We start from the raw sequence: 26,884 nt of genomic DNA, 5'->3' as shown, positions 1-26,884 counted from the left end.
CTTAATATGACATTTTTCAAATGTGAATGTAGATAATGCATGAAGAGAGTAGAAAATAGTAAATACAAGGGCCCATAATCCCAGATGATATAATTAATTTCTGTCACGTTGATAACATATGGCTTGTTGTTTTTCAATTTTTAGCTGTAAAATGCACGACATATTTGTTGCTCTCTGCTATTTGGCATGTATGTTGGAACCATATGGTATCTTTGTGGGAAAAGAATACATGTTTAAATGCCCAGACATTAGGTTCTAGAAGAGAAAGGTGTGATGTATATGTTGTGAGTTGGGATGTTTGTGTTGTGAGCTCTTTAATGGCATGCATTTTTTGTAAGATATAAATTGAATTTTATGTTTGGATTATTTGGCGGGGCATTCATTAGCTAATATGCTTATCTTCACTTAGGATATATTACTAACCTAGATCCATCTTAACTCTAGATCTATCAAGTGTCGAGAGGGATCAAATCTCTCAAGGTGCAAACCTCCTTTTTGAGTGCAAAATTTGAGGAAAGGTTTGCACCTTGAGATATTTGATCCCTCTGAGTGCTTGATAAATCCAGAGTGAAGATGGATCTAGGATAGTTTTAGTCGTGTGCAACCAAGGAAAACCTATTGAACATATGATTAATTTTATCAATAATATGTAAATACATCTAATCTTAATATAAACATTTTAAATATGCTAAATATGTATGAGATTTATTTAGTCATTCTAATTTTAAATTTGCTTAGTTACCTTAGTTTGTTGAGATGATAAATATTGTTAATAACTTTAATAATGAAAAATGATGAAATAAAAATTTTGAATGGAAAGTGACAATGTAATAATGCTGAATGATAGAAAACCTGAATGATAAGAATGTAGTCAATTACAAATAGTCTTCATTGTGGTCAATCTCAAATTATTTTCTTGTACTATTTTTATTGTCACCCTTGTTAGTTTTGCCATCTTTTCATATCGATTATATGAAAATGATAGTTGAGATCGTAAACCTTTTAAATATTTAGCTCAAGCTATTGTAGTAAACATCGTACCTTCTCTCTTGCTCTCCAATATTAATAGGTTGAATTACTATAACACAAAAATCAATGTACATTGTCAATAATTTTTTGTGCTTACACTAAAATCAATGCATACTATTAATCCAATCACTTTAAAATTAATATACCAAAGTACATCCAATTACATCAAATCAAAAATCAACATCTACACTGAAATCAATGCATCTAATCCAAGCAATCAAATAAGATTAGAAAACAACATCTACACTGAAATCAATGCATCTAATGCAAGCAATCAAATAGGATTAGAAATCACCATCTACATTGAAATCAATGCATTTAGTGCAAGCAATCAAATAAGATTAGAAATCATCTACATTGAAATCAATGCATCTAGTGCAAACAATCAAATATAATTAGAAATCAACATCTACATTGAAATAAATGCATCTAGTGCAAGCAATAAAATAGGATTAGAAATCACGATCTACACTGAAATCAATGCATTTAGTGCAAGAAATCAAATACGATTAGAAATCATATATACTGAAATCAATACATCTAGTGCAAGTAATCAAATATCATTAGAAATCAACATCTACACTAAAATCAATGCATCTAGTGCAATCAATCAAAATAAGATTAGAAATCACCATCTATACTGAAATCAATACATCTAGTGCAAAAAATCTTCTTCCCTCTCCCCTCCCCATCTATATATATATATATATATATATATATATCTCCCTCAACCTCTCCTTCTTTGTCTCTCTATCTCACTCCCCTAAACTCACACGCTCTCTCACTCCATATCTGTCAATCTCTTTGTCCCTCCCTCACTATCTCCATCTCTCTCTTATTCCCTCTCTTCATCTTCCATCTATATCTCTATCTCCCTCTGTCTCTCTATATCACCCCCAAAACATACACTCTCTTTCTCCAATCTATCTATATTACACTCCCTCCTCCTTCTCTCTCTCTCTCTCTCTCTCTCTCTTCCCCTTCTCTCCCTCTCCCCCGCTTCTATCTCTCTTCCCTCCTGTTGTCCTCTCTCCCTCTCTCTCCATATTCCTTATCACTCCCTCTCTCTCTCCACCTTTCTCTCTCTATGTCTTTCTTCTTACCTCCCTCTCTCTCCCTCTCCCTCTCCATCTCTCTTTCCTGAACTCTCTCCACTCTCTAATGTCCTCTCTCTCTTCCTTCCTCTCTCTCCCTTTCTCTACCACATATCTCTCTCTCTCTTCACTCTCCAACTCTGTTACTATATGCCTCTCTCTCTCCTTCTCCCCCCGCCTTCTCTCGATTTATCCTTCTTTGTATTTTTATCTCACCCCTAAACATACACACTCTCTCTCCCTTGTCACTCCCTCTCTCTCTCCACTTCTCACTCTCTGTGTCTTTCTTCTTCCCTCCTTCTCTCCCCCTCGAACTCCATCTCTCTATCCCTCCCTCTCTCCTCCTCTCTCTTGTCCTTCCTCTCTCTCCATGTCTCTCCTACATCCCTCTCTCTTCCCCCATTACTCCCTCTCTCTCTTCTTTCCCCTCCAATCCTCTCTCTTCCCCCATCACTCTCTTCCTCTCTCTCAAGTCCTCTCTCTCGTCCTTCCTCTCTCTCCCTTTCTCTCCCGCCTCCCTCTCTCTCTCTTTCTCTCTCTCTCTCTTTATTTTCCATCCAATCCTCTCTCTCTCTCTCTCTCTCTCTCTCTCTTTGCCATCCAATCCTCTCTCTTCCCCCATCACTCTCTCTCCCCCCCTCTCTCTCTCTCCAACCGTGTTACTATATCCCTCCCTTTCTCCTTCTCTCCCCCCTTGTATCCATCTCTCCTTCTTTGTCTCTTTATCTCACCCCTAAACATACACACTCTCTCTCCATCTCTTCCTTGTCACTCTCTCTCTCTCTCTAATTCTCAGTCTCTATCTTCTTCCCTCCCTCTCTCCCCCTCTAACTCTATCTCTCCCTCTCTCCTCCTTTCTCTCAAGTCCTCTCTCTCGTCCTTCCTCTTTCTCCTACCTCCCTCTCTCTTCCCTCTAATCCTATCACTATCTCCCTCCCTCTCTCCTTCTCTCTCTCCCACCTCCATCTTTATGTCTCCCTCTCCCTCTCTTACCCTTCTCTACCTCTCTCACTCCTCTCCCTCTCTCTCTCTTCATTTGTCGTCTCCCCTTTCCTTCAGTTTATCTCCACCTCTCCCTTGTCACCTATATCACTCTATGTCTTTGTTCTGCCCTTCCATATATATATATATATATATATATATATATCATGAAATATTAATATATGTTATAATATAACAAATTTAATATTGTATTAACAAAAGTTATTAAATTTAATAATATTAATATTATAATATATTAATATGAATATTAGATTTAATAATAATATTATTATTAATATTTTAATATTAATATTAGGGTTAATAATGTTTTTTTGCATGGTATTAATATAATTTGGTCCATGGTATTAGTAATAATTTGTCCCATGGTATTTGGGCCATAGGCTTCACCTAAATAAAACCTCTTTTTTGAATTTTTGTAAATATAAAGAGGTTTATGGAGTAAATATAAAAAGAGGTTTTATTTATTTACCATACCTCTGGAGTAAGTATAAAAAAAGGTTTTATTTATTTACCATACCTCTTAAAGAGTTCGTAGACCTCTACATATTTTAAATTTATATTGTGTTTATAATAATAATTAGAAATTAAAAATGTTAAATGTGAAATGTTTACGGCTGTTATTTATAGTTATTTAGATTTTTGTTTAACCCTACATATTGGGTTGTAGAATGCGCCTCTCGGTGCAACAAGTTTATTCTCTTAATGTGATTTTAGAAGGTTATGGACCAGGATAAATGGAATTACCATGTCTTTTCATACAAGTTAATATTGCATGCCTCTAAAAGAGAGGACAACATAATTTAAATGTTGTAAAGGGAAGACACATATTTTCTATCACTTTTGCCATAGAAATTGGTGATGTTTTAATGTTGTTTCCATGATGTTATTGACTCCTATTCTTTTTTCATGTTGGTAATCTTTTACTTGTTTTCTTGTTTTGTAAATTAGCTGAATTATATATTCATAAAATACAAGGGGTGTTATAAGTAGTCCATCTTGTACCCTGCTTATAAAGAAGACAAGCCTATTGTGATTCAAAATAATAATGGAGTTGTTCTTAGCCTTGCTTCTCTTATGAATAATGGAGTTGTTCATAAGCTATCTTCTCTCATATAATGGAGTTGTTAATAGGCTATCTTCTCTCATATAGAGATTTTAACACAACACTTATATACCCCACTAAAAGTAGCATGACTATTAAATTTAAATCTAGAACTAACTCTAGGATTTACTAGCAACACTAGCGTATAAAAAAATGGAGAACACAGTCCAACAATTAATTTTTGATGGCCTAGGCTATAATGATCATCATGTGCTAGTACATGCCCATCAACTTGAGCTATTTTGTTTCTCTTATTTTTGAAAAATTGTGTTTTGGAACCCATGGAATTGCCTCCTCATCCAAATTGTCTTACTGTGTTTCTCCCTTACCCTATTTTCTATCTCCTCCACTTCTTGTTTTACCATTGTAAAGAATTTGTTGTATTCTACCGCTTCTTCACGGTTGATATCCATTGTTAACGCTTCTCCCCAGGTGGGATAATTGAAGTCAAGATCTGAGCGAAGGGCTGAACCTTCCCTGTCTCATCTACATGTACAACCACGCCACATATCCATGTTGTTTGTCCCTCCAACAATTTCCTCTTTCCTCCTTTCCACACCATTTGGGGAGTCTTTTACTTGTTTTTAAATTGGTAAAGGTTCATTTACAACATAGTTGTCAGCCTCTAATGTTTGGTATCTCTGTTGGAAAGAAATGCATCTAAATGCCCTAACATTAAAAGAGAAAGTTGAGATGTCTGACGCTGTGAGCTCTTTAATGGTGTGTGTTTCTCTCAGATATAAAATTAATGTTTATGCTTTAGATTATGATTTGAATTTTGTGCTTTAGATGAAGCCCGTATAGTTCTTAATATTACATTCTTCAAATGTGAATGCAAATAATGCATAAAGAAAGCATAAAATAGTAAATACAAGGGCCCATAATCCCAAGTGATATAATTAATTTTTGTCACACTGATAACATATGGTTTGTTGTTTTCATTTTTTAGCTCTAAAATGCACAACATATTTGTTGGTCTATGTTGTTCAGTATGCATGTTGGAAACAAATGGTATCTTTGTGGGAAAGAAATACATGTTTAAATGCCTTGACATTAGATTCCATAAGGGAAAAGTGTGATGCTTGTGTTGTGAGCTCTTTAATGACATGCATTTTCTCTGAGATATAAATTGAATTTTATGTTTGGGATTATTTAGTGGGGCATTCTTCCGCTAATATGCTTATATTCACATAGGATATATTACAAGTTTATTCTATTGATGTAATTTTGGAAGGTTATGCATCTGGATAATCAGAATTGGATCCCTTTTCATACAAGTTAATACTCCATGCCTCTAAATGAGAGGACGACATAATTCAAATGTTGTGAAGGGAAGACACATATTTTCTATCACTTCTACCATAGAAATTGGTGATGTCTTGATGTTGTTTCCATGAGGTTGTTTTCTTGTTTTGCAAATTAGTTGAATTATATATTCATAAAATACAAGGGGTGTTAAAAGTAGTCCATCCTGTAACCTGTTTACAAAGAAGACAGTCCTATTGTGATTCAAAATAATAATGGAGTTGTCCTTAGCCTGGCTTCTCTCATGAATAATGGAGTTGTTCATAGGTTGTCTTCTCTCATATAGATATTTTAACACAACACTTATATACCCCACAAAAAATAGCATGACTATTAAATTTAAATCTAGAACTAACTATAGGATTTACCAACAACACTAGCATATCAAAAAAAGGAGAGCACAGTCCAACAATTAATTTGTGATGGCCTAGGCCAATCATCAAAGTTTAAGCTTGAAGAAATGTTGATGAAGGTAGGGGAGTACCCACTCCTGGATTGGCTCCAATAGCTTTTACATCTTGGGTGACTGCCACATCTATCTTGCCCTGCCCTTCTTCCTTGGCCGTAGCAAATTTTCCATCTTCTTTTGGGTTCTCACAGCCTTCCTTGGATCCTCATCCCCCAAATAGCATTGATTAAACTCACATTTATGGTCCAATTGCTCTAGTTTGTTAAGGATTTTCTTATGCTTAGTGCCCCTTTAACATTATGGCTATGATGTACCCCACTGCCAAAGCATGTCCATGCCCTAAAAAATAGTATCATCATCACTCAATCATACATTGATAAAATTCCATGTAAGAGAAAAGTGTGTTCATCAAACCAATAAAGGGTTGGCCACTGACCAATAGATGCCCCAATTGTTTGCTTGTCTAGATTGTCTATATCATTCTGAACAAGAAAAACTATAGTTGTATCTGGACTAATAACTCCTTTGCCATGTGTATTCATTGGAGACCCATGTCTTGCAATACCATGCCTTCCACTAGAAAACCTTCCCACAACAAACCCTCTGCCCAAAAGCCTTCATATGGTCAGCCCAACCGCTAAGTCATGTTAATGGTTGGATTGAAGGTTGTTTACTAGGATGGTATTCTGTCCACCGAACAATTCTTTACACCATACAATGATGGGTCTACAAACCTCTTCGTGAAGGTGTTTTCTTGAAAAGTTGATATTGATGGCAGTTGTGTCCTTAGAAATTAGTAGGAAATTTAAAGCTCCTTGAGCTACACCTTTATGACCCTTAACCTATTTTTCATTCTTTTCTCTGTGCCCATTCTGCTCCATCTATTTACGTATGTGGGTTGTTGTTGGGTCCCTATAATACTAGTGATTACCCCCTTACTATTGTAGTTATACCCCTTATTTATATTGTTGTGCCCCTATTACCCCCATATTGTTATTTCTGTGCCCCATAGAATCCCTCTATTGTTATTTTTGTGGCTTTATATTATTATTGTTAGGTCGGCTGGATTATATTGTGACTCCTTAGACTCCTATATATAGAAAGGAGGTTTTGTCATTTGTATCATCCAAGAATTGTTCATTTATGTAATGTAAAGGAGGTTGCCCCCTCGAAGAGGCTGAATTCTAAGGCGTTGATCTATCTTTTCTATCTTTTCTTGAGCTGGTTTCATAACATTTGGTATCAGAGCTTTGGATTCTAGGGTTTCGCTGCTCCAAACAGGTCATCGTGCCATTTTCGCTATAACTTTTTTTTTGTGACGTTTCAGAAGTCGCAAAAAAAAACCCATTTGAGAAGAAATCGCGCTGAACCTTGGGTCCGAATTTCAGAGCTTTTCGCGCGATATTTGCGGAGATATGATCTGAGGAAGTTGGTCTTTTTGCAGACTCCTGAATTACATTCAAAACAGGTGACCTGGGGAAAATCGTCATAACTTTCTCTCTGGGGATCGGATTGAAATTTCGTAAGAAGGTACAGAAAGAGGACGGACTGTAGTTTCTTGTATGTGTGTTTCAGATTCAAAGGTTGAAACAGTGACTCGTGGCACGTCGTACAAGTTCGCTCTACTGAACCAGTCTAAAAGCAAGTCACTGTGGGAGATTTCACATAACTCTTCCTTGGAGAATCCAATTTGGCTCAGACTTGTGGCATTGGAAAGAGGACATAGAAGGCTACTACAGGTAGCAATTTTAGAACTGGATGATCCGAAATTACAGAGATACATCAGATTCAATATCAGGCTTCTATAAAGTGAAAAAAGGTGTGTAGTTTTTTTTTAAATTTTTGTGTAAGCTTGGTTTAACGGAATTCAAAGGGCATAGTAAAGCATTATTATCGGTAACTGATGCCCCGAGGAAAGAAAATGCAAACACCTAGTAAGGAACCTGAAAGCTCTAGCATGACTCATGAAGAAGAGGAAGAAATGCTACATGATATATCAAAATTACAAGAACAAGTGCAACAAATGTCACGCTCACAAAAGCTAACAGAAGCTAAGATAAGTGGCGTGGAATCTAAGATAAATGGCGTGGAATCTAAGATAAATGGCGTGGGATCTAAGATAAAGGGCATGGAAGCTAAGATGGAGGATTCGATGGTAAATTTGAAGATAGATTTGAAGACAGACATGGAAGAATTGAAGAAGTTGCTACAAGAAAGGGTCACTAATGGTGAAAAGGTAGTAAAGGAAACTCATGATGAGAACAAAAGAAATGTTAATCATGATTCCATAGACTCTAATGTTGGATCGAAGACTCACCATGTTCCAAAAATCGATATGAGGAAGTTTGATGGCAAGGATCCCGCCACATGGATATTACAGATGGAGCAATTCTTCGATCTCAATAATGTGCAAAACACACAAAAGGTACGTATGGCAACTTTATATTTGGAACCAAATCAGTTTGTATGGTATCAATGGCTTTGTTCTCGTAAACAATTTATCACTTGGGCAATTTTTACGGAAGAATTGATAGCACATTATGAGGATACAAAAAGCAACACTTTTTTTAGCCAATTGATAAGTCTCAAACAAAAGGGTTCAATAATGGAGCACATTGAGGAGTTCCAAAAATTGAACATAAGGGTAAAAGATATTCCAGAGGAGCATAGGATTGATGTGTTCATAGGGTCTTTAAAGGATAATATCCAACATGATGTGCGCCTTTGGGAACCTGATTCATTAGAGAAGGCATTCAGGTTAGCAAGAAAAATGGAAAGCAAAATTATGGCAACTAGGAAGCATACCATTCACAACTATAAAGATGGAAGTGTTGTTGCCCATAGTCTTCCACAACCTACAAGGTTGACACCACAACAATTGGAAGAAAAAAGAGCAAAAGGGCTTTGTTACAATTGTGATAGCAAATACACAAAAGGTCATAAGTGTGCTGAGAAGAAATTATTCTACATAGATTGTGAAGAGGAAGAAGAAAAGGAGCAAGAAAGGTCAAAAGAAGAGGATATATTCCAGGAACAAAGCCTAGATGAAGAACAAATAAATCCGACCATATCTTGTAATGCATTGGCGGGAATTACCACTCCTCAAACCATCAAGATAGAAGGACAAATCAAGAAGAAAAAGGTAATAGTGTTGATTGATTCAGGAAGCACCCACAATTTTATTCATTGTAGGGTAGCAAAAGAATTGAATTGCTTCCTATATCCAGCACCAGAGTGTCAAGTGATGATTGCAAATGGAGGAACAATAAATTGTTCTGGAAAGTGCCATAATATCAAGCTATCCATGGGAGAATATGTATTGACTAGCCCAATGCTTTCCATTCCAATGGGAGGTGCTGATGTTGTACTAGGAGTCCAATGGCTACAATCCTTGGGTACAATAGCTTTTAATTTTCAAGAACTTTTCATGAAATTTTCTGTGGAAGGAAAGGAAGTTGAATTAAGGGGTATTGCAGGGAAACCAGGAAAGATAATCAGCTCTAATGGCATGACAAAGCTTCTAAAAAAGGAGCAAAGAGGTGTAATTGCACAATTATGTTCGCTAGATGTTTCCACATTGGAATCATCTATTTCTCCAGATCTCCAAAAAGTCCTGGACAATCATTCCAAGGTATTTGAGACTCCCAAAGGTCTCCCACCTATGCGTGATCATGATCATGCTATTCATCTGATTCCAGGAAGTGTTCCTCCAAACATCAGGCCGTACAGATATCCATATGTCCAAAAAAGTGAAATTGAACGTATGGTTGCAGAAATGCTAGAGGCTGGTATAATTCAACCGAGTCAAAGTTCTTTCTCAGCTCCAGTAGTATTGGTGCACAAGAAGGATGGATCATGGCGCATGTGTCCAGATTATAGGGAGCTCAACAAGCTCACTATTAAAGATAAGTTCCCCATTCCTGTCATTGATGAATTACTGGATGAATTGCATGGATCAATTTACTTCACCAAGTTGGATCTTCGTTCGGGATATCATCAAATCAGAATGAAGATTGAAGACATTCCGAAAACGGCATTTAGAACTCATGAGGGTCATTATGAATTTTTGGTCATGCCTTTTGGCCTTACCAATGCACCTTCAACATTTCAAGGTTTGATGAATTCAATTTTCAAACCATTCCTTAGAAAATTTGTGTTAGTATTTTTTGATGATATACTAATCTACAGCAAGTCTTGGAAGGATCATGTTGAACATGTTGACAAGGTGCTACAACTATTGGAGGAGAAACAATTATATGCAAAAAGATCCAAATGTTTCTTTGGAGTCCAGGAGGTGGAATATTTGGGTCATATTGTATCTCATGAAGGAGTTAAGGTAGACCCTAGCAAAATTAAAGCCATTAAGGAATGGAAAATCCCCACATCCATAAAGCATCTGCGAGGATTTCTTGGGTTGACAGGGTATTATCGCAAGTTTGTTAAGAATTATGGGAGAATAGCAGCACCTCTAACAACATTATTGAAGAAAGATTCATTTTCATGGACTCCGGAAGCAACAAAGGCCTTTGAACATCTTAAAGAGGCAATGTGCCAAGCACCGGTCTTAGCTACACCGGACTTCACAAAAACCTTTATTGTGGAATGTGATGCTTCAGGAAATGGAATTGGTGCTGTTCTAATGCAAGATGAAAGACCCATTGCTTTTGAAAGTCGTCCAATCAAGGGAAAGTTTTTAAGCAAAGCTATTTATGAGAAGGAAATGTTGGCAATACTCCATGCACTTAAGAAATGGCGACCCTACCTAATGGGAAGACACTTCAAGGTAAAAACGGATCATGATAGCCTTAAATACTTTTTAGAACAAAGATTATCCTCTGAAGAGCAACAAAAGTGGGTCACAAAGATGTTGGGTTATGACTTTGAAATCATCTACAAAAAAGGGAAGCAAAATGTGGTGGCAGATGCACTCTCAAGAAAGGATGAGGATGTGGAAGCATTGTTGTGTGCCATTTCTATTATCCAACCAGATTGGATAAACGAAGCAAAGGAGGAATGGAAGAATGACGAAGAAGTGTGGGCACTTATTCGAAAGCTACAACAAGATTCCAGTACTTCTGATACATTTAGCTGGCAAAATGATTCGTTATGGTACAAAGATCGCTTATACCTCTGTAAGAATTCCCAGCTAAAACAAAAGATTCTTATGGAATTGCACACTTCTCCCTTAGGAGGGCACTCAGGATTTTTAAAAACTTACCACAGGGTTAAGAAGGATTTTTTTTGGGATGGCCTTAAATCAGATATTCAAAAGTTTGTGGCGGAATGTTTGGTTTGCCAACAAAATAAAGTTGAAACAATTAAGACACCAGGTCTATTACAACCTTTATCCATTCCAAGCCAACGTTGGGAGGAGGTTTCAATGGATTTTATCACAGGTTTACCCAAGTCTGAGGGAAAGAGTGTCATCATGGTGGTAGTTGACAGACTTACCAAGTATGCACACTTTTGTGCATTATCACATCCATTTAAAGCCAGTACAGTTTCTACTGCATTTATGGAAACAGTTCAAAAGCTACATGGAAACCCAAAGATTATTGTAAGTGACAGAGATCCCATTTTCACTGGAAATTTTTGGACAGAATTATTTTCTTGTCTTGGTACTCAGTTAGCTCATAGCTCATCTTATCATCCTCAATCTGATGGGCAAACTGAGATAGTAAACAAATGTTTGGAAGGATATCTTCGTTGCTTTGTATCTGATAAACAGACACAATGGGTCAAATGGTTGCCTCTGGCTGAATGGTGGTATAACACTTCCTTCCATACAGCAACAAAAATGACCCCATTTATGGCACTTTATGGGTATCAACCACCATCCATCACATCATATTTAAGAGAAAATTCTAAGGTTCAGGCAGTGGAACATCACATCGAACATCAACAACAAGTCCTCCAACTCTTAAAGGATAACCTCGTGTTGGCACAAAATAGAATGAAACAACAGGCAGATCAACATCGCAGTGAAAGAAGTTTTGATGTAGGTGATTGGGTATTCCTACGGCTACAACCATATAAGCAAATGTCCCTAAAGCAAGCTAAGAAGGATAATAAATTATCACCAAAGTATTATGGTCCGTACAAGGTGTTGCAAAAGATTGGTACTATGGCATACAAATTGGAGCTTCCTGCAGCTTCTCGATTGCACCCAGTTTTCCATGTTTCATGTTTAAAGAAGGTTATAGGCGACAAGCTCCCAATTCAAACAATATTGCCAGAACTTGACGAGGAAGGAAAAATTATATTGGAACCGGAAGCAGTCACAGAAACAAGAACTCGACAGCTACGAAATCGATCAATTTCAGAGTATCTTATCAAGTGGAAGAACTTATCCGCTGAAGATTCCACATGGGAGGATGAGAATTTTATGCAGAAGTATCCAGAACTACTCAAGCGTTGAGGACAACACTTTTTTGAAGGAGAGGGGCATGTTGGGTCCCTATAATACTAGTGATTACCCCATTACTATTGTAGTTATACCCCTTATTTATATTGTTGTGCCCCTATTACCCCCATATTGTTATTTTTGTGCCCCATAGAATCCCTCTATTGTTATTTTTGTGGCTTTATATTATTATTGTTAGGTCGGCTGGATTATATTGTGACTCCTTAGACTCCTATATATAGAAAGGAGGTTTTGTCATTTGTATCATCCAAGAATTGTTCATTTATGTAATGTAAAGGAGGTTGCCCCCTCGAAGAGGCTGAATTCTAAGGCGTTGATCTATCTTTTCTATCTTTTCTTGAACTGGTTTCATAACAGTTGTCAAACCATGATGACATTGTTTAAAATTCTATTGTGTCCTTAACTGAATATTTAAATATTCAATTAAATCACATACCATATAACATATTCTTTCTTCTATGCTATTCTTTCCTATGCTATCGCCTTAAGGCATTTCCTTTGCAACATGTGGTGCAATTGCTAGTAATTAAACCAACCAAGATTCATCTTAACTCAAAACCTTTGCAACATGTGGTGCAATTGCTAGTAATTAGACCAACCAAGATTCATCTTAACTCAAAATGCACTGAGAAATTTGATCTCTCAACACTTAAAATTCTTATGGTGAAAAGAGATTTGATCTCTCAACACTGGGTTGTCAAACCATGATGACACTGTTTAAAATTCTGTTGTGTCCTTAACTGAATATTTAAATATTCAATTAAATTACATACCATATAACATATTCTTTCTTCTATGCTATTCTTTCCTATGCTAGGCGTTTCCTTTGCAACATGTGGTGCAATTGCTAGTAATTAAACCAACCAAGATTCATCTTAACTCAAAACCTTTGCAACATGTGGTGCAATTGCTAGTAATTAAACCAACAAAGATTCATCTTAACTCAAAATGCACCGAGAAATTTGATCTCTCAACACTTAAAATTCTTATGGTGAAAAGAGATTTGATCTCTCAACACTAGATAGATCAAAAATAAAAACAGATATAAATTAATTTTATCAATAAAATGATAAAAATTAATCATTTTAAAAATTAAAAATTCCTCTTTTAAATAATCGATAAACCTAACAAATTAATTACTATTTATCTATAAAAAAAAAAGGTTAAATTAAAAAACATATTTAAAAAAAATTATATTTTAACGCAAAATAAATAAATTAAAAATAGTTTTTAGAATTTTGAACAATCCCGATAATATCAAATAGAGTATTACATATTCACCTCTCTCGTACACATCCACATATAAAACCAAAAACAAAATAAAGAAATGATAACCGATAAAACTCTTACAAATAGATAAGCCATTAAATTTAAATTTCCGGAAAAAAAAAGCCATTAAATGAGATATATACGATCTCCCAAAATGGGATTTGATACTGTGCAAGTTTTAGGGAAAATGGGTGAAGGAAAGAGGAGAATTATCAAGATCGAGGGGATCTCACAGTCAGGGTCCAAAAACGTAAAAACATGGGCGGAAGAAGAATGGGAAAGAGCCATGCTCTTCCTGGCCAAAGGTCCTTCTGCATCCTTACAATTCCTGCCGGAAGAATCTAAAGCTCTGCTGTATGCTTATAAAGCCCAGGCACTGGATGGCCCTTGTCCTAGTGGACAGGATGGCTCTCTTGCAATTGATTACGCTCTCAGGGTAAAACAAGAAGCATGGAAGGCTCTCGGGGATATGCCTAGAGCCCAAGCCAAGAGAGAGTTCACTGATCTGCTCACACAAGTCCTGCCTGAATGGAAAAATTGGTACAACAGTTACGCTGCAAAGGTTCAGAAGGACGACTACGTGGATGGAACTTCCAAGATACTGAGGGAATTCTTTGAGAGGAATGCCCTCAGAGCAAACCTGTAAGTAATTTTTATACACTGGGTTGTTTTGATTCACATTCAGTTTTTTATTCATTCACGCCTATCTACCTATCTGGAAATGACCACATACACCCATTATGTATATATATATGGAGCTCGCAAGAAACTGGGAATGCCCTCAGAGCAAACCTGTAAGTAATTTTTGTACACAGGGCTGTTTTGATTTGCATCAATTTTTTATTCATTCATACATATGTACCTATCTAGAAATGGCCGCATACACCCGTCATATGAACAACACAAATATGTACACTTGCACAGACACCGATGTAAATACACATATGTATGGGTATACACTTGAGGGCTGTAAAATAGCATTATCTAAACCTACTATAATTTGGATTTTTCCTGGCCATTTCGACCATTTTTATATTTAGAATCTGTCTAAAAATTTAGAAGAATTGTTGGATTATAGATATGAATTGAAGATTGTCAGTGGCTTAAGTATTTTTGAGGTAATAAATATATTTATACATTTAAATATACAATTTCAATGATGAAAAATTACAATTTGATAAAAAATTATTTAACCATTGTGTAAAAAAATCCAAACCATATAACATTTAAACTTCTCCCCAGGAAAGAATCTAATTTTGAAAAACATGTTATTGACAGTTAGTGAGTTTGATGAAGTGAACAGTTGTCCAATAGGGACAAGCATTATGCAACAAACAGGGAAGGATTAAATGCAATATAAACTGGGATATATAGCATCATATTTCAAGCATTTCAATATAAAACTGGGATATACATACATCCCAGATTTATATTGAAATGCTGGACATATGATGCTGTATATCCCAGTTTTATATTGACTTTAATGCTGCATGGCTGACTGCTTATTGAATGCTGTCCAATAGATTCTATTCTTGTTATGGTTTGCCCCACCTGTGCTGCACGAGTTTTGAAAGACTTAGGCTGGATGCAAGCTCCAAACTATTTTGGTGTAATTAACACCTTAGTCACTGCATCCAGTGATTTTTGTATCATTTCCTTTGAAAAAGTTTGATTTGTTATGGTTTACCCCACCTATGTTGCACGCGTTTTTGTATCATTTCCTTTGAAAAGTTTGATTTGTTATGGTTTGCCCCACCTGTGTTGCACGAGTTTTGAAAGACTTAGGCTGGATGGAAGCTCCAACCTATTTTGGTCTAATCCACAACTTAGTGACTGCATCCAGTGAATTTTGTGTCATTCCCTTTGGAAAAGTTTGATTTGCGAAATCACGAGCAGCTATGAACCCTGTCTGCTTTAACGCAGACTGCACAATTTCGAAACCCCCTGTAACTCAAGCAATCCATCGTTGTTTTGCCAAAATCAGAAGGAGCAATGAACCCTCTCTGCTTTAACGCATACCGCATGAATGTGGAGAGCCTGTTTAACTACACCTTGAATAAGGCTATTAGGCTGCTGAGGTTTGAAATTGAGTCTATTAAGTGACATATATCTGCTATTTTTTTTTGATATTGACCAAAGTGTCCGAAGACACAGAGCTCACATACACGGAGAGTACTGCACTGCCTATCAAAGTTTTAAACATCAAAGCAGGCTTCAAAACAAAACATAAATTCTTCAACACCCTGCCCAATCTGCATCAGTGAAGCCCTTAAGCCTCATCTCATGAACCTTTCTATAAAACAACCAAACTCTGTTCTCCCCATGATATATCTCAATATGTGCTTAGCAGCAACCCAATGCGCTTTGGTAGGCTTGACCATAAACTGACTCAAAGAGTTAACTGCAAAACTTATGTTTGTCCGCATGTTCACCAAATACATCAGCGACGCAATCAACTACAGGTAAAGTGAAGGATCTTCTCGCTCCGATCTAGATGTATCCTCCTTCCTCCAATTTGTGACTAGAGGTGTGGTCATGGGCCTGCAATCCTGTGTGTGATATCTCCTTAGAATCTTAAGGGTGTACTTTCCCTATCCCATGAAGATCTCTCCATTACCCTTTCTCTCCATTACTTTTCCAAACCTCCAACCAAGGAAATAGTGCATCAACCCCATATTCTTCATCTCAAACCCCCCTGCAAGATCTCTCTTACACTTCTACAGTAGCTTATCTGCGCTTGTCAAAATCAGATCATCCACATATAGCACCAAAATAATTTGCTCACCTCCAACAACAATGTAGTAGAGGTTGGGGTTCACTTCACTCATGGTTAAGCCCAATCCCTAGAGGTAACTCTCTATTCGAGCATACCATGTCCATGGAGCCTGTTGGAGCCCATACATGTGTCTCTTTGTTGCATGTTGCAAATCCCTTCTGTTGCTTAACATAAATCTCCTCCTCAACAATCCCATTGAGGAATGTTGTTTTAATGTCCGTCTGGTGGATCTTCCACCCCATCTGAGTTGCAATAACCCTGACAGAGGAATATCTGGCAACTGGTGCAAAGGCTTCATCACGATCGATCCCCTCTACTTGTGAACCCCTTGGCCAACGGATATTATTTTATATTTCTCAATGCTCCCATCAGCCCCATGCTTGATCTTGTAAAACTAGCGAGAGCCCACCACAGATTTTCCCTTTGGCCTCAACACCACCTCCCAAACATCATTCCTCATGATGGAGGCATACTCCTCTACCATGGCATCTTTTCATACTTGCTGAGTGGGCTGTGCCTTAGAAACTAGAAGGCTCAACATCCAACAACTGTCATAAGTGCCATATATTCTGTGTACCCCTGTGGTTATTTGTTTTGTTGAATTGATGTACTCGGAGCACCAACTTGCTCCTCCACCTCCTAGATCAGTTGATCTGCCCATCTTGCTCTTCTTCTCCCAGTGTTGGGAATCACTGTCTCAATGGGCTCCATTCTCTCCTCCCTCTACATGCCCCTCTCGTCCTTCTGCTACTCAGCTTGCCCATCAACATGTTGAGCTGTAGTCTGAGGTGCTGCTTGAGCCTCTTGCTTGGAAGCTTGTTGCTCCTCCACCTGTACAGTAGCCTGCTCATGCTCTAAGGACTTTCTCAAAGCCCTTTCCTCCTCAGACTTCACATCTCTTCTGATGATTGTTTTCCTTTGTGCTGGTATATACATCATGTACAACTTGGATGTCTTGTTGTAGCCCACAAAGATGCCCTTCTCTGTTGTGGGTTCCAACTTCTTTCTTTTCTCCTCGGGTACATGACAGTACACAATGCGTTTGGATATCCAGAAATGTGACACATCTGGTTTCTTCCTTGTAAATGCCTCCTCTGGTGTAACTCGCCCCAACACTCTGTGTGGGCTTCAGTTCTACAAGAAAACTGTTGTATTGCATGCCTCAGCCCAAAGAAATTTGGGCAGCCCCTGGTCATGCAACATGGCTTTGGCCGCTCCAACTATGACCTGTTGTTGCACTCTACTGCCCGGTTCTGTTGAGGATTATATGGTGTGGCTAGCTCCCTTCTAATGCCCTCCTTGGCACATAACTCCTTGAATGCATTTGAGGTGTACTCCCCAATGTTATTAGACCTCAATGCCTTGATTTTCTTGCCAGTCTAGTTCTCAGAAAAAGCTGTCTCTTATTTTGTCATAGGAACAACTCTTCACATCGACATCTCCCTTTATTTGTAGCTACTACCTTTATTTTTATCTTTTGCGGTCCTTTAGTTCTCAAAATGAAATTTGGCACTTGAACGCCAAATTTTCTTAGCTCTTATTAATTTTAGATAACAATGGTATGTTCTATGCTTGCAACAATGACTTCAATGTCCTTTTATTAGCCCAATATCAATTCCATTTTAATTTCCAATAGCAATCACATAAACCATTTATTTACAATGACAATAACTGTAGATAGCACATAAACAATAAATGCAGAAGACAAGTCAAGATAAGAGAACACCAATATTTGGCTAAAGCTAGGAAAAAACCCAAGATGGGTAAAACCCTTGATCAATCCTTCTTATTATCAAATATCAAATATTCAACAGAGAGAGTACAACAATGATGAAGTCAAAGTCAAGTCTTTGACTGTCAAACGATCTACAAAAACCCAACCAACAACTGTCCAAAAAATGAGCAGAAAACCAACCAAATGCTGCCAAGTGTCACCTCTGAAATGCCTCAGGAAGTCTGAATTTTGGACTGTTATAAGTCTCTGAAATTTGGTCAACTGTTGCAGAGTTGACCTGCGGTCAATGCTGGTTAACAGGGGTGGTCCAAACCTGTGAAAAGATGCCCAGAATCTCGGTGGTTGTGCTCAGGAGCTCGGTCAAAGAAGTCTTCCAAAGCAGCCTTCCTGAACTCGGCCAAACTGTGAGAGAAAGAGCTCGGTTAAGTAGAGTCAATGGGGAGAGAGAATGCAGGTCAACAGAGAGAGAAACCCTTCACACGTGCCTCAGAAAATTGTCTACTTCTGCCTCACATAATTCGTCTTCTTCTGCCTCAGATCCGAGCTTCTTGTGATGAGATGATGTGATGTGAAAATGTGCCAAATGAGGTGAACGAATAGCCCTATTTATAGTTGTTGGAGTGGGGTGAAGAGACATGTCTTTTCATCCATGAGCCGACATGAAGAGGAGCTGACTTGAGCCGACCTGAAAATGAAGCATTTGTAGGAAGACAAAAATTCCAAAATTCCCAATGATGAATGATGCCATCAAGAGCTCTTCAAGGGTGAAGTGTGTCATCAAGAGGAGCCTTCCAAATGAGGGAATTGATCCCTAGTTGCCATCTTTAACAGCTCCTCACGATCAACTCCTATTATCAGAAGACTGAAGTGATACTGTGTCCCATACAGTGTTACATGATAATGTTGCCAAACTCTGATGTGGCAATGTTATCACATGTATATATTTTGCCATAATTTGATGTTTTGAAATTATTACAATAATTTGGAAATTATCACCGCATCTGCATTAGTATCACCTTGTAACCAAATTTTTGCTCTCTTAACCCTCATTTTGCAAAAGTGAGTTACAGGATTGAGTTCTGAGGATGCTGTGACCATTTTCCATTAAGCAAACAAGGGGAAATCCATTGTTTTCATTGCCATAATTCATCTCATGGGATACATATTTGTTTTCGTTGGTTTTGATGTGATTTTGTATCATCCTGTCAGAACTTATGGCTCGAGATAGAGCACTTGACATCTGATACATTTTTTATATCAATATTATGTTCATATTTATGTAGCAATGTGTTTGTTTGATGTTGATATTGTTTTAGAAGTTTAAAAAATGGAAAAATTGATTATTTTATATATATTTTTAAAATTTCCTAGTAATTTCTGATTTTTCCCCAATATTTCCGATAAGTTATATACTGGACCTCCAGCGATAAATACTGGATAATGATAAATGTAATGTCAGTCCCATCAACCACTGTGAAAGCACTATTGCTGAGCCTAATGATGTTGTCTGGACTCTGGATAATGCTTTGGGCTAAGGGGGCACGAGTACATACTACAAATGAACCTTCAAGACCTAAACAATCCATCTTAAATGAATACTTCTTATCAAGTCACTAGTTTTCTACAAATCTAGTCAATATTTTTGCTCGTATAATCTCCTAGAGTTTCTAACCAAATATCATACCTTGAGAGATCAAATGCTTAAATTTAGATTGGCCTGTGGACAGTTTCTCTTCAGAAATGTTCTTCTATGAACTTAAAACACTGCCTCACGAGTCATAATAGCATTATCAAATTTGATGCATCTGAGCTGCTAAACTATGCTATAATCTTGATATGCTGACTGCTTTAGGACATGCTGTATGATCCTGACCTTCCTTGGCTCTGTATAAAGAAATGGGTAAGGCTGAGCATTTCTTTTGGCTACAAAGCAGGCTTATTCAGAGAAAGTTGGCAGAATCTTGTCTGCCTAGATTATCCTATGGGTACCAAATAGATTTGACGAGCTTGCCAGAAGACTCTGACAATGCTTTGTCAGGAATATACTTGTCAGCTCTGCAGGATTTGATATGTAACTAATCCCTAGATTCAGCATAGTCGTGTATTCTATTAATACTAAATTCATATGTTACTTCAGTCAGTCTGGCTATTAAGGCTCAGTTATATCATGGCTAGCATATGCAAAAGGTTAGAGAAGGCATGGCTATACATGAAATGTTTCATTAATCATTTAACCAATTGGCATTTCATTTCATTGATGAATTCACTTCTTCTAAGAGATCTATTCCTTTTGATGTTTGGTTTATCTTCAAGACTTTAATTGATGCAAACCTTTTTAGCACCTCTTGTATGATCCCAACCTTCCTTGGCTCTGTATAAAGAGTACTTCTTTTGGCTACAAAGCAGGCCCATTCAGAGAAAGTTGGTAGGATCTTGTCATCCTAGATGATCCTATGGGTACCAAATAGATTTGGTGAGCTTGTGAAAAGGCTGTGACAATGCATTGCCAGGAATATACTTAGCTCTGTAGGATTTGCTATGTAACTAATCCTTAGATTTAGCATAATCGTGTACTTTATTAATACTAAATTCATATGTAATCGTATGTTATTTCAGTCAGTCTGGCTATGAAAGCTCAGTTATGGCATGACTAGCATACGCAAAAGGTTAGAGAAGGCAGGGCTATATTTGAAATGTTTCATTAATCATTTTACCAATTGGCATTTCATTTCATTGATGAATTCACTTCTACTAAGAGATCCATTCCCTTTGATGTTTGCTTTATCTTCAAGACTTTAATCGATGCAAACCTTTCAAAGCCAGCATATTTTGGCCAACATAACTTGTTTTGCAGTGAAACATTTTCGTACAATGTCCCAAATTTGTTTTGCCTATTAATAATGTTGATCAGGGCTAGTTGTAGGTGTGTACATTGTCAGTTATGTTTGGTTTGAGTAATATTCTCAATTGCTATAATCCACCATTGATATGGATTAATTCACCATTTAGTAAATTAAATATGAAAATATGTTTAGAGTCATGTGGATCCACCCTTGATCCGGATCATATGGAGACTGTATCTAGATTTTAGTCATCCAAGGGTACTGCTTGAGAAGGAGGGTAACATTTTAGTGTTGAGGGCACGTGTTCAGCAAATCAGAGAAGTTAGAACTGAATTGGGGTAAACTCTGTTTGAAGTCTCTGTATTTGCTGCAGAGGCCATGTTGATATTGGCCTGTCTCTAGAAATTTTTCATCTCATAGAAGACAGCTGCAGCTGATCCTTCGTAGAATCTGGAAAGCTATAAAGTGTATGATATTGTGGTTTTCTATGCTGGAAATGTAATGTAATTCCTTTATATGGCTGAAATCTTCGTGTATTATGTTTGTTTTCCTTGGTTTTTTTGCATTGGAACTGTGACCTAATAGAGCATTTTGTTGTGCTCCAGCCCAGTATGCAAGAATGTTGTGATGTTCTGTAAACTTTTTGGCTTGGTCAAAATACATAAAATTAGATTAATGTAATGTAAACATTTTAACTCTATCAAAATAAAATAAAAATCCCCCTATGCTAAAACAAAAATTCTACATTATTATTTTTTTTAATCAATTTTTGCTGGGGAGTTAAAGTAAACTTGAAATAAAAATAAAAATAGGCAAAATAAAAAAAACCCCTATGTTAAAATAAAAATTCTATGTTATTATTTTTTTTTATCAATTTTTGTTGGGTAGTTAAAGTAAACTTGAAATAAAAATAAAAATAAACCCATGTTAAAATAAAAATTCTACTTTATTATTATTTTTATTAATTTTTGTTGAGTGTTGATTTGTGGTAGCATTGGATGTGCTCTAGCCATGAAACTTGGTGGAGAGGTTGGGGCACATGAGATCTCCACTACCCAGAAAGGGTTTGGGTAGATTCTAAACAGTTCAGGAGATATTAAAATAATTAATTTTTTAATGGAGTTCCTAAGTTTAAACTTAGGGAAATTAAATTATTAATGTGGATTAATATAAAACTGTGTTAGAATGGTCCAAAAGACATGGATCAAGCCAGATCTAATCTTAGCCGTTGATTAGGGACTTAATCTTGTCCGTTGATATGTCAATGAGAGAAGTATAAGAGGAGGCTTGAGGGTCACTTGGAGAGTACACTAGATGATCAGTCATTTTATTCTCTAGAGCGGGGTTTGCTAAGAGAGATAGAATCAGTGATCGGAGTTGCAGCTAAGGGGCATTGAGTACAGAGAGACAAAGAGGCAGAGATAGTGTTGGTAGATCAGCGCAGGAGCCAGAGAGAGTGACGTAGTAGCAGCCAGGGCTCACGCAAGGCCACGCAGAGGCAGCCAGGCGCTGCGTAGTGCTTCAGAGAGGGCAGTGTTGCTGACGTAGAGGGCCAGAAGGCTGACACAGGGCCTCTTGAAGTTGACGCAGGCCCATTCAGGGTGACATAGGGCCAGCGCTGGGCAGAGAGAGGCTGATGCAGTCCAGAAAGGCAGAAATTGGTGTTTCTGGGGTAGATTGGAGCTGAGGAGCTGTTGGAAGGTTTATCAGGGGTTTTAGCCGGGACATTTATCTTAGACCGAGAGGTACTACTGCGAAGGAAATTCTCTGTTGGGTAAGCCAGATTTGGCACTCAGATTGTACTTTGAAATTGCTTAATAAGAAAACCCTCAGATAGCTGCATTGGTTTTCCCGCATTGTTTTTTTCCAGGGACATTTGTCCAAAAATAACGGTGTTATGTGTGTGCTTGTTTCTGTTTCCTTCAGTTGATGATCTGTAATATGTTGAGCATGCACTAGTGTTTATTTTCAGTATTTACATTGTAAATAACTTGTTAAGTAACGAAACAAGTAGGTAGGAATAAATCAGTAAAGTGCATGGAGGGTTTCTAACTGGTAGACTTAGAAACTTCAACATGGTATCAGAGCGTGGTTGTAGATCATAGGAGAACTGAGGACATCAGCTGAGCAGAGCAATAGCAGCAGAAAGCAACTGTCCCAAGTGACAGAAGTTGTTTCTAGCAGAGCAGCAATAAGGGATGGGTGACAAAGTGCTTGTGTCATCAAGAGTGAGACGAGAAGAGGCAGCGCAGAGGCTAACGGAGACAAAGGGAGACTCACGCAGAAGCTAGGAGGGTTGATGCAGTTGGTTGAGGAGGCCGGGTCGCTGGTGCCGGGATTGCGCAGAGCCTAGGAGCTCTCACCTTCAGGTTGCTAGGGTTTAGGAGGCTATGGGAAAGTTACAAAGTGGAGCTAGTGAGGTACTGTAGTCAGAACAGTACCTGGCAGAGCAAGGCCAAGAGGAGGGAGTTGCTACCTAGGGTTTCTAGCCGAGAAATCCAGATCAGTGGTGTGGTTGCACAGACGATCAGAGTAGGGGGCATCTTGACATCGACAGAAGGATTTCCATGAGGGAAATCAATATTCAGAGGGAGTCACATCGAGAATTTCCTGGAGGGAAATCGAGACTCAAAGGGAGTCACATCAAGAACTTCCAGGAGGGAAGTAGAAGAGCATCACGACACTACACAGAGTAAGAGACTAGGACAGGTTGGACGGATCGTCAAACTTTGCAGTTTGGAAGGCCAGAATCTTATCCGTACTTGACAGAAATCGTGTCAAGCACTTCGCCTTGGAGACGATAGCTATCCCAGTCGACCTTGCTAAGAATGACAAGTATGAGGAGGCAATGGCGAGGGCCAAGAGCATCATCCTTGACGGGGTCAAGGATCATGTAGTGCCACACATTGCTGAGAAGGAAACGACAAATGAGATGTGGGAGGCCCTGAAGATATTGTACCAGCATATTTGCTGTGCAGAGAAGAATGTTACTAGAAAATCAATTGAGGTCATATTAGATGAAGAAGGGAGAACCGATTAACACCTTCCTCAGAGGACTGAATGAGATCAGAGATCAGTTGACTGCCATAGAAGCCACGTCGGATCAGGAATTGATGGTGAGGATAGCCCTGAATGCAGATTCAGAAGACTGGGAGGTATTTGTCCACAATATACTGTGCAGAGGGACACTTGCACCTTGGGATGAGATGTAGGCGACTCTTTGCCAAGAAGAGATCAGACGACAGTCAAAGGCAGGAAGCAGTAATAAGGGGATCAGAGTCAAAAAGGAAGAGGAGAAAGATGTTGCCCTAGCATCTGAGGGAAAGCAAGAAAAGTGGAAGAAGGATCTCTCCAAGATCAAGTGCTTCCACTGTAGGGAGCTGGGTCATTATGCGACCCAGTGTCTAAGGAAGAAGTGTAAGGGAGAGTCTTTCGAGATTAAGGCAGCGCCAGCAAGGGCAGAGAAGGAAGTGGAGACAGACGATGATTGTGCCATGAGTGCACACGCACCACTTGAGCGGAAGTGGGGAGACATTGAGTTGTAGTCAGGCGGACTACAGGCGATGAGGGGCAGGATCCTCGAGGTACTCAACCTTTTGGATTATACCTTGCTATGGGAGCGTCGAAGAGGAGTAGCAGAACTGGCTGATGTGGGTAGAGACGAATGTAGATGGAGCATCAAAGAGAGCTACAGTGCAGGAGTACCGAGACAACGTGAGGCTAGCAGGCTGCAACAGTGCGAGAGTCTCGGGAGTGTTGCACCAGTGCAGGATGGCACAGAGAGGTGTGCAACGGTGCGAGATGCAGGGAGTTGTTGCAGCAATGCAGAGGTTAGAGAGGGAGCACTTGTCAGCGGTAGAGGGAGCTTCAACATCAGGAGGGTCTCTAGCCCAACAAAGAGGTCAGAGTTGGGAGATCAGTGACTTACTTCTCAGTAACTGAGTTGCAGTGCAGCAGTAGGCAGCACGATGCAGCATGATGAGAGAATTTGCAGTGCGGATGCAGTGTTGGGAGAAAGGACCAGCAGCAGCACGGATGTAGAGGGAGCTGTCGTACAGATGCATCAGTGGCAGTGGCAGAACCATGGGCAGGTTCAAGATAAGGCAATGGCAGAACCATGGGCAACAATACAAGATACAACAGTGCAGAGGATGGTGGGCAACAGACCTAGCATCAGCACAGGGACCGATGCCGGATGATCAGAGTAATACTCAGTGAGGAGTATTACTAGAGCATAGTCCTTGCTAAGAGGGAGTGTTGATTTGTGGTAGCATCGGATGTGCTTTAGCCATGAAACTTGGTGGAGAGGTTGGGGCACATGAGATCTCCAATACCTAGAAAGGGTTTGGGCAGATTCTAAACAGTTCAGGAGATATTAAAATAATTAATTTCTTTAATGGAGTCCCTAAGTCTAAACTTAGGGAAATTAAAATATTAATGTGGATTAATATAAAACTGTGTTAGAATGGTCCAAAAGACATGGATCGAGCCAGATCTAATCTTAGCCGTTGATTAGGGACTTAATATTGTCCGTTGATATGTCAATGAGAAAAGTATAAGAGGAGGCTTGAGGGTCACTTGGAGAGTACACCAGATGATCAGTCATTCTATACTCTAGAGTGGGGTTTGCTAAGAGAGATAGAATCAGTGAATGGAGTTGCAACTGAGGGGCATTGAGTACAGAGAGATAGATAGGCAGAAATAGTGCCGGGAGATCAATGCAGGAGCCAGAGAGAGTGACGCAGTAGTAACCAGGGCTCATGCAGGGCCACGCAGAGGCAGCCAGGAGCTGCGCAGTGCTTCAGAGAGGCCAGCGTTGCTGACGTAGAGGGCCAGAAGGCTGACGCAGGCCCATTTAGGGTGACACAGGGCCAGCGCTGGGCAGAGAGAGGCTGACGCAATCCAGAAAGGCAGATGATGGGGTTTCTGCGGCAGATTGGCGCTGAGGAGCTGCCGGAAGATTTATCAGGGGTTTCAGGCGGGACATTTGTCTCAAACTGAGAGGTACTACTGCCAAGGAAATTCTTTGTTGGGTAAGCTAGATTTGCCACCCAGATTGTACTATGAAATTGCTTAATAAGAAAACCCTCAAATAGCTGCACCGATTTTCCTGCATTGGGTTTTTCCAGGGACATTCGTCCAAAAATAATGGTGTCATGTGTGTGCTTGTTTCTATTTCCTTTAGTTGATGATCTGTAATATGTTGAGCATGCACTAGTGTTTATTTTCAGTATTTACATTGTAAATAACTTGTTAAGTAATAGAACAAGTAGGTAGGAATAAATCAGTATTGTGCATGGAGGGTCTCTACCTGGTAGACTTAGAAACTTCAAGATTGAGTAGTTAAGGTAAACTTGACTTGGTCAAGTGGTGGTTTTTGAGCACCAGGTTTATGAGAATCCATGGTATTCATGTGGAATATAGTTTATTTAAAGGGGGAATTAAACCAGCCTAGATCCATCTTAACTCCGAATATCCCATATTTACACATTGATTGTGTTTGTGTATGTGTTTACTGTTGTTTGTAGTGACAACTTACTTTCAGAAAAAACAAACTTGTTGCCATGTTTAGTGTGGTATCTGTTATAATTTGACCTCTGTATTATACTATAAAGTTTGATTTTTCCCTTCACGCAACCATTTAGGCCTAAAGTTCATTAAAGTAAAAAAAATTCTAATAAACCTTCCACATTGGGAATTCAATTTTTTATTAATATCCGCCTACCATAATCCAGTGACTGTTAAAGATTTAATCTAATGGCTGTAATGGCTCATAGGGCCCGGAGTTAAACCTCTTTAAACATCCTTTCTTGGTTCGATATTGTTGAACGACGCGATCTGATCTAATTTGATGACGCTTGTTTCATATTAGGTCGGAAGGTGCACATTGGTTAAC

General features: G+C 38.5%; 1 protein-coding gene across 1 annotated transcript in view; it reads left to right on the top strand.

The window, feature by feature from the left end:
- Positions 1 to 13,755: 13,755 nt before the first annotated feature.
- The window catches only part of LOC149214452 (uncharacterized), a 37,234-nt gene continuing 24,105 nt past the window's right edge, over positions 13,756 to 26,884 (top strand). Inside the window, exon 1 of the mRNA XM_089392309.1 lies at positions 13,756 to 14,276. Coding sequence (XP_089248435.1) covers positions 13,765 to 14,276 — 512 coding nt within the window. The 5' untranslated portion in view covers positions 13,756 to 13,764. The remainder of the gene's footprint in view (positions 14,277 to 26,884) is intronic.

This window comes from Pinus tabuliformis, chromosome 1_1 (assembly GCF_031772625.1).
Source record: "Pinus tabuliformis cultivar Carrire ecotype Pingquan chromosome 1_1, CPIR1, whole genome shotgun sequence".
In the NCBI taxonomy this organism is placed as follows: Eukaryota; Viridiplantae; Streptophyta; class Pinopsida; order Pinales; family Pinaceae; genus Pinus; species Pinus tabuliformis.
This window is presented reverse-complemented; position numbering and strand designations above follow the sequence as displayed.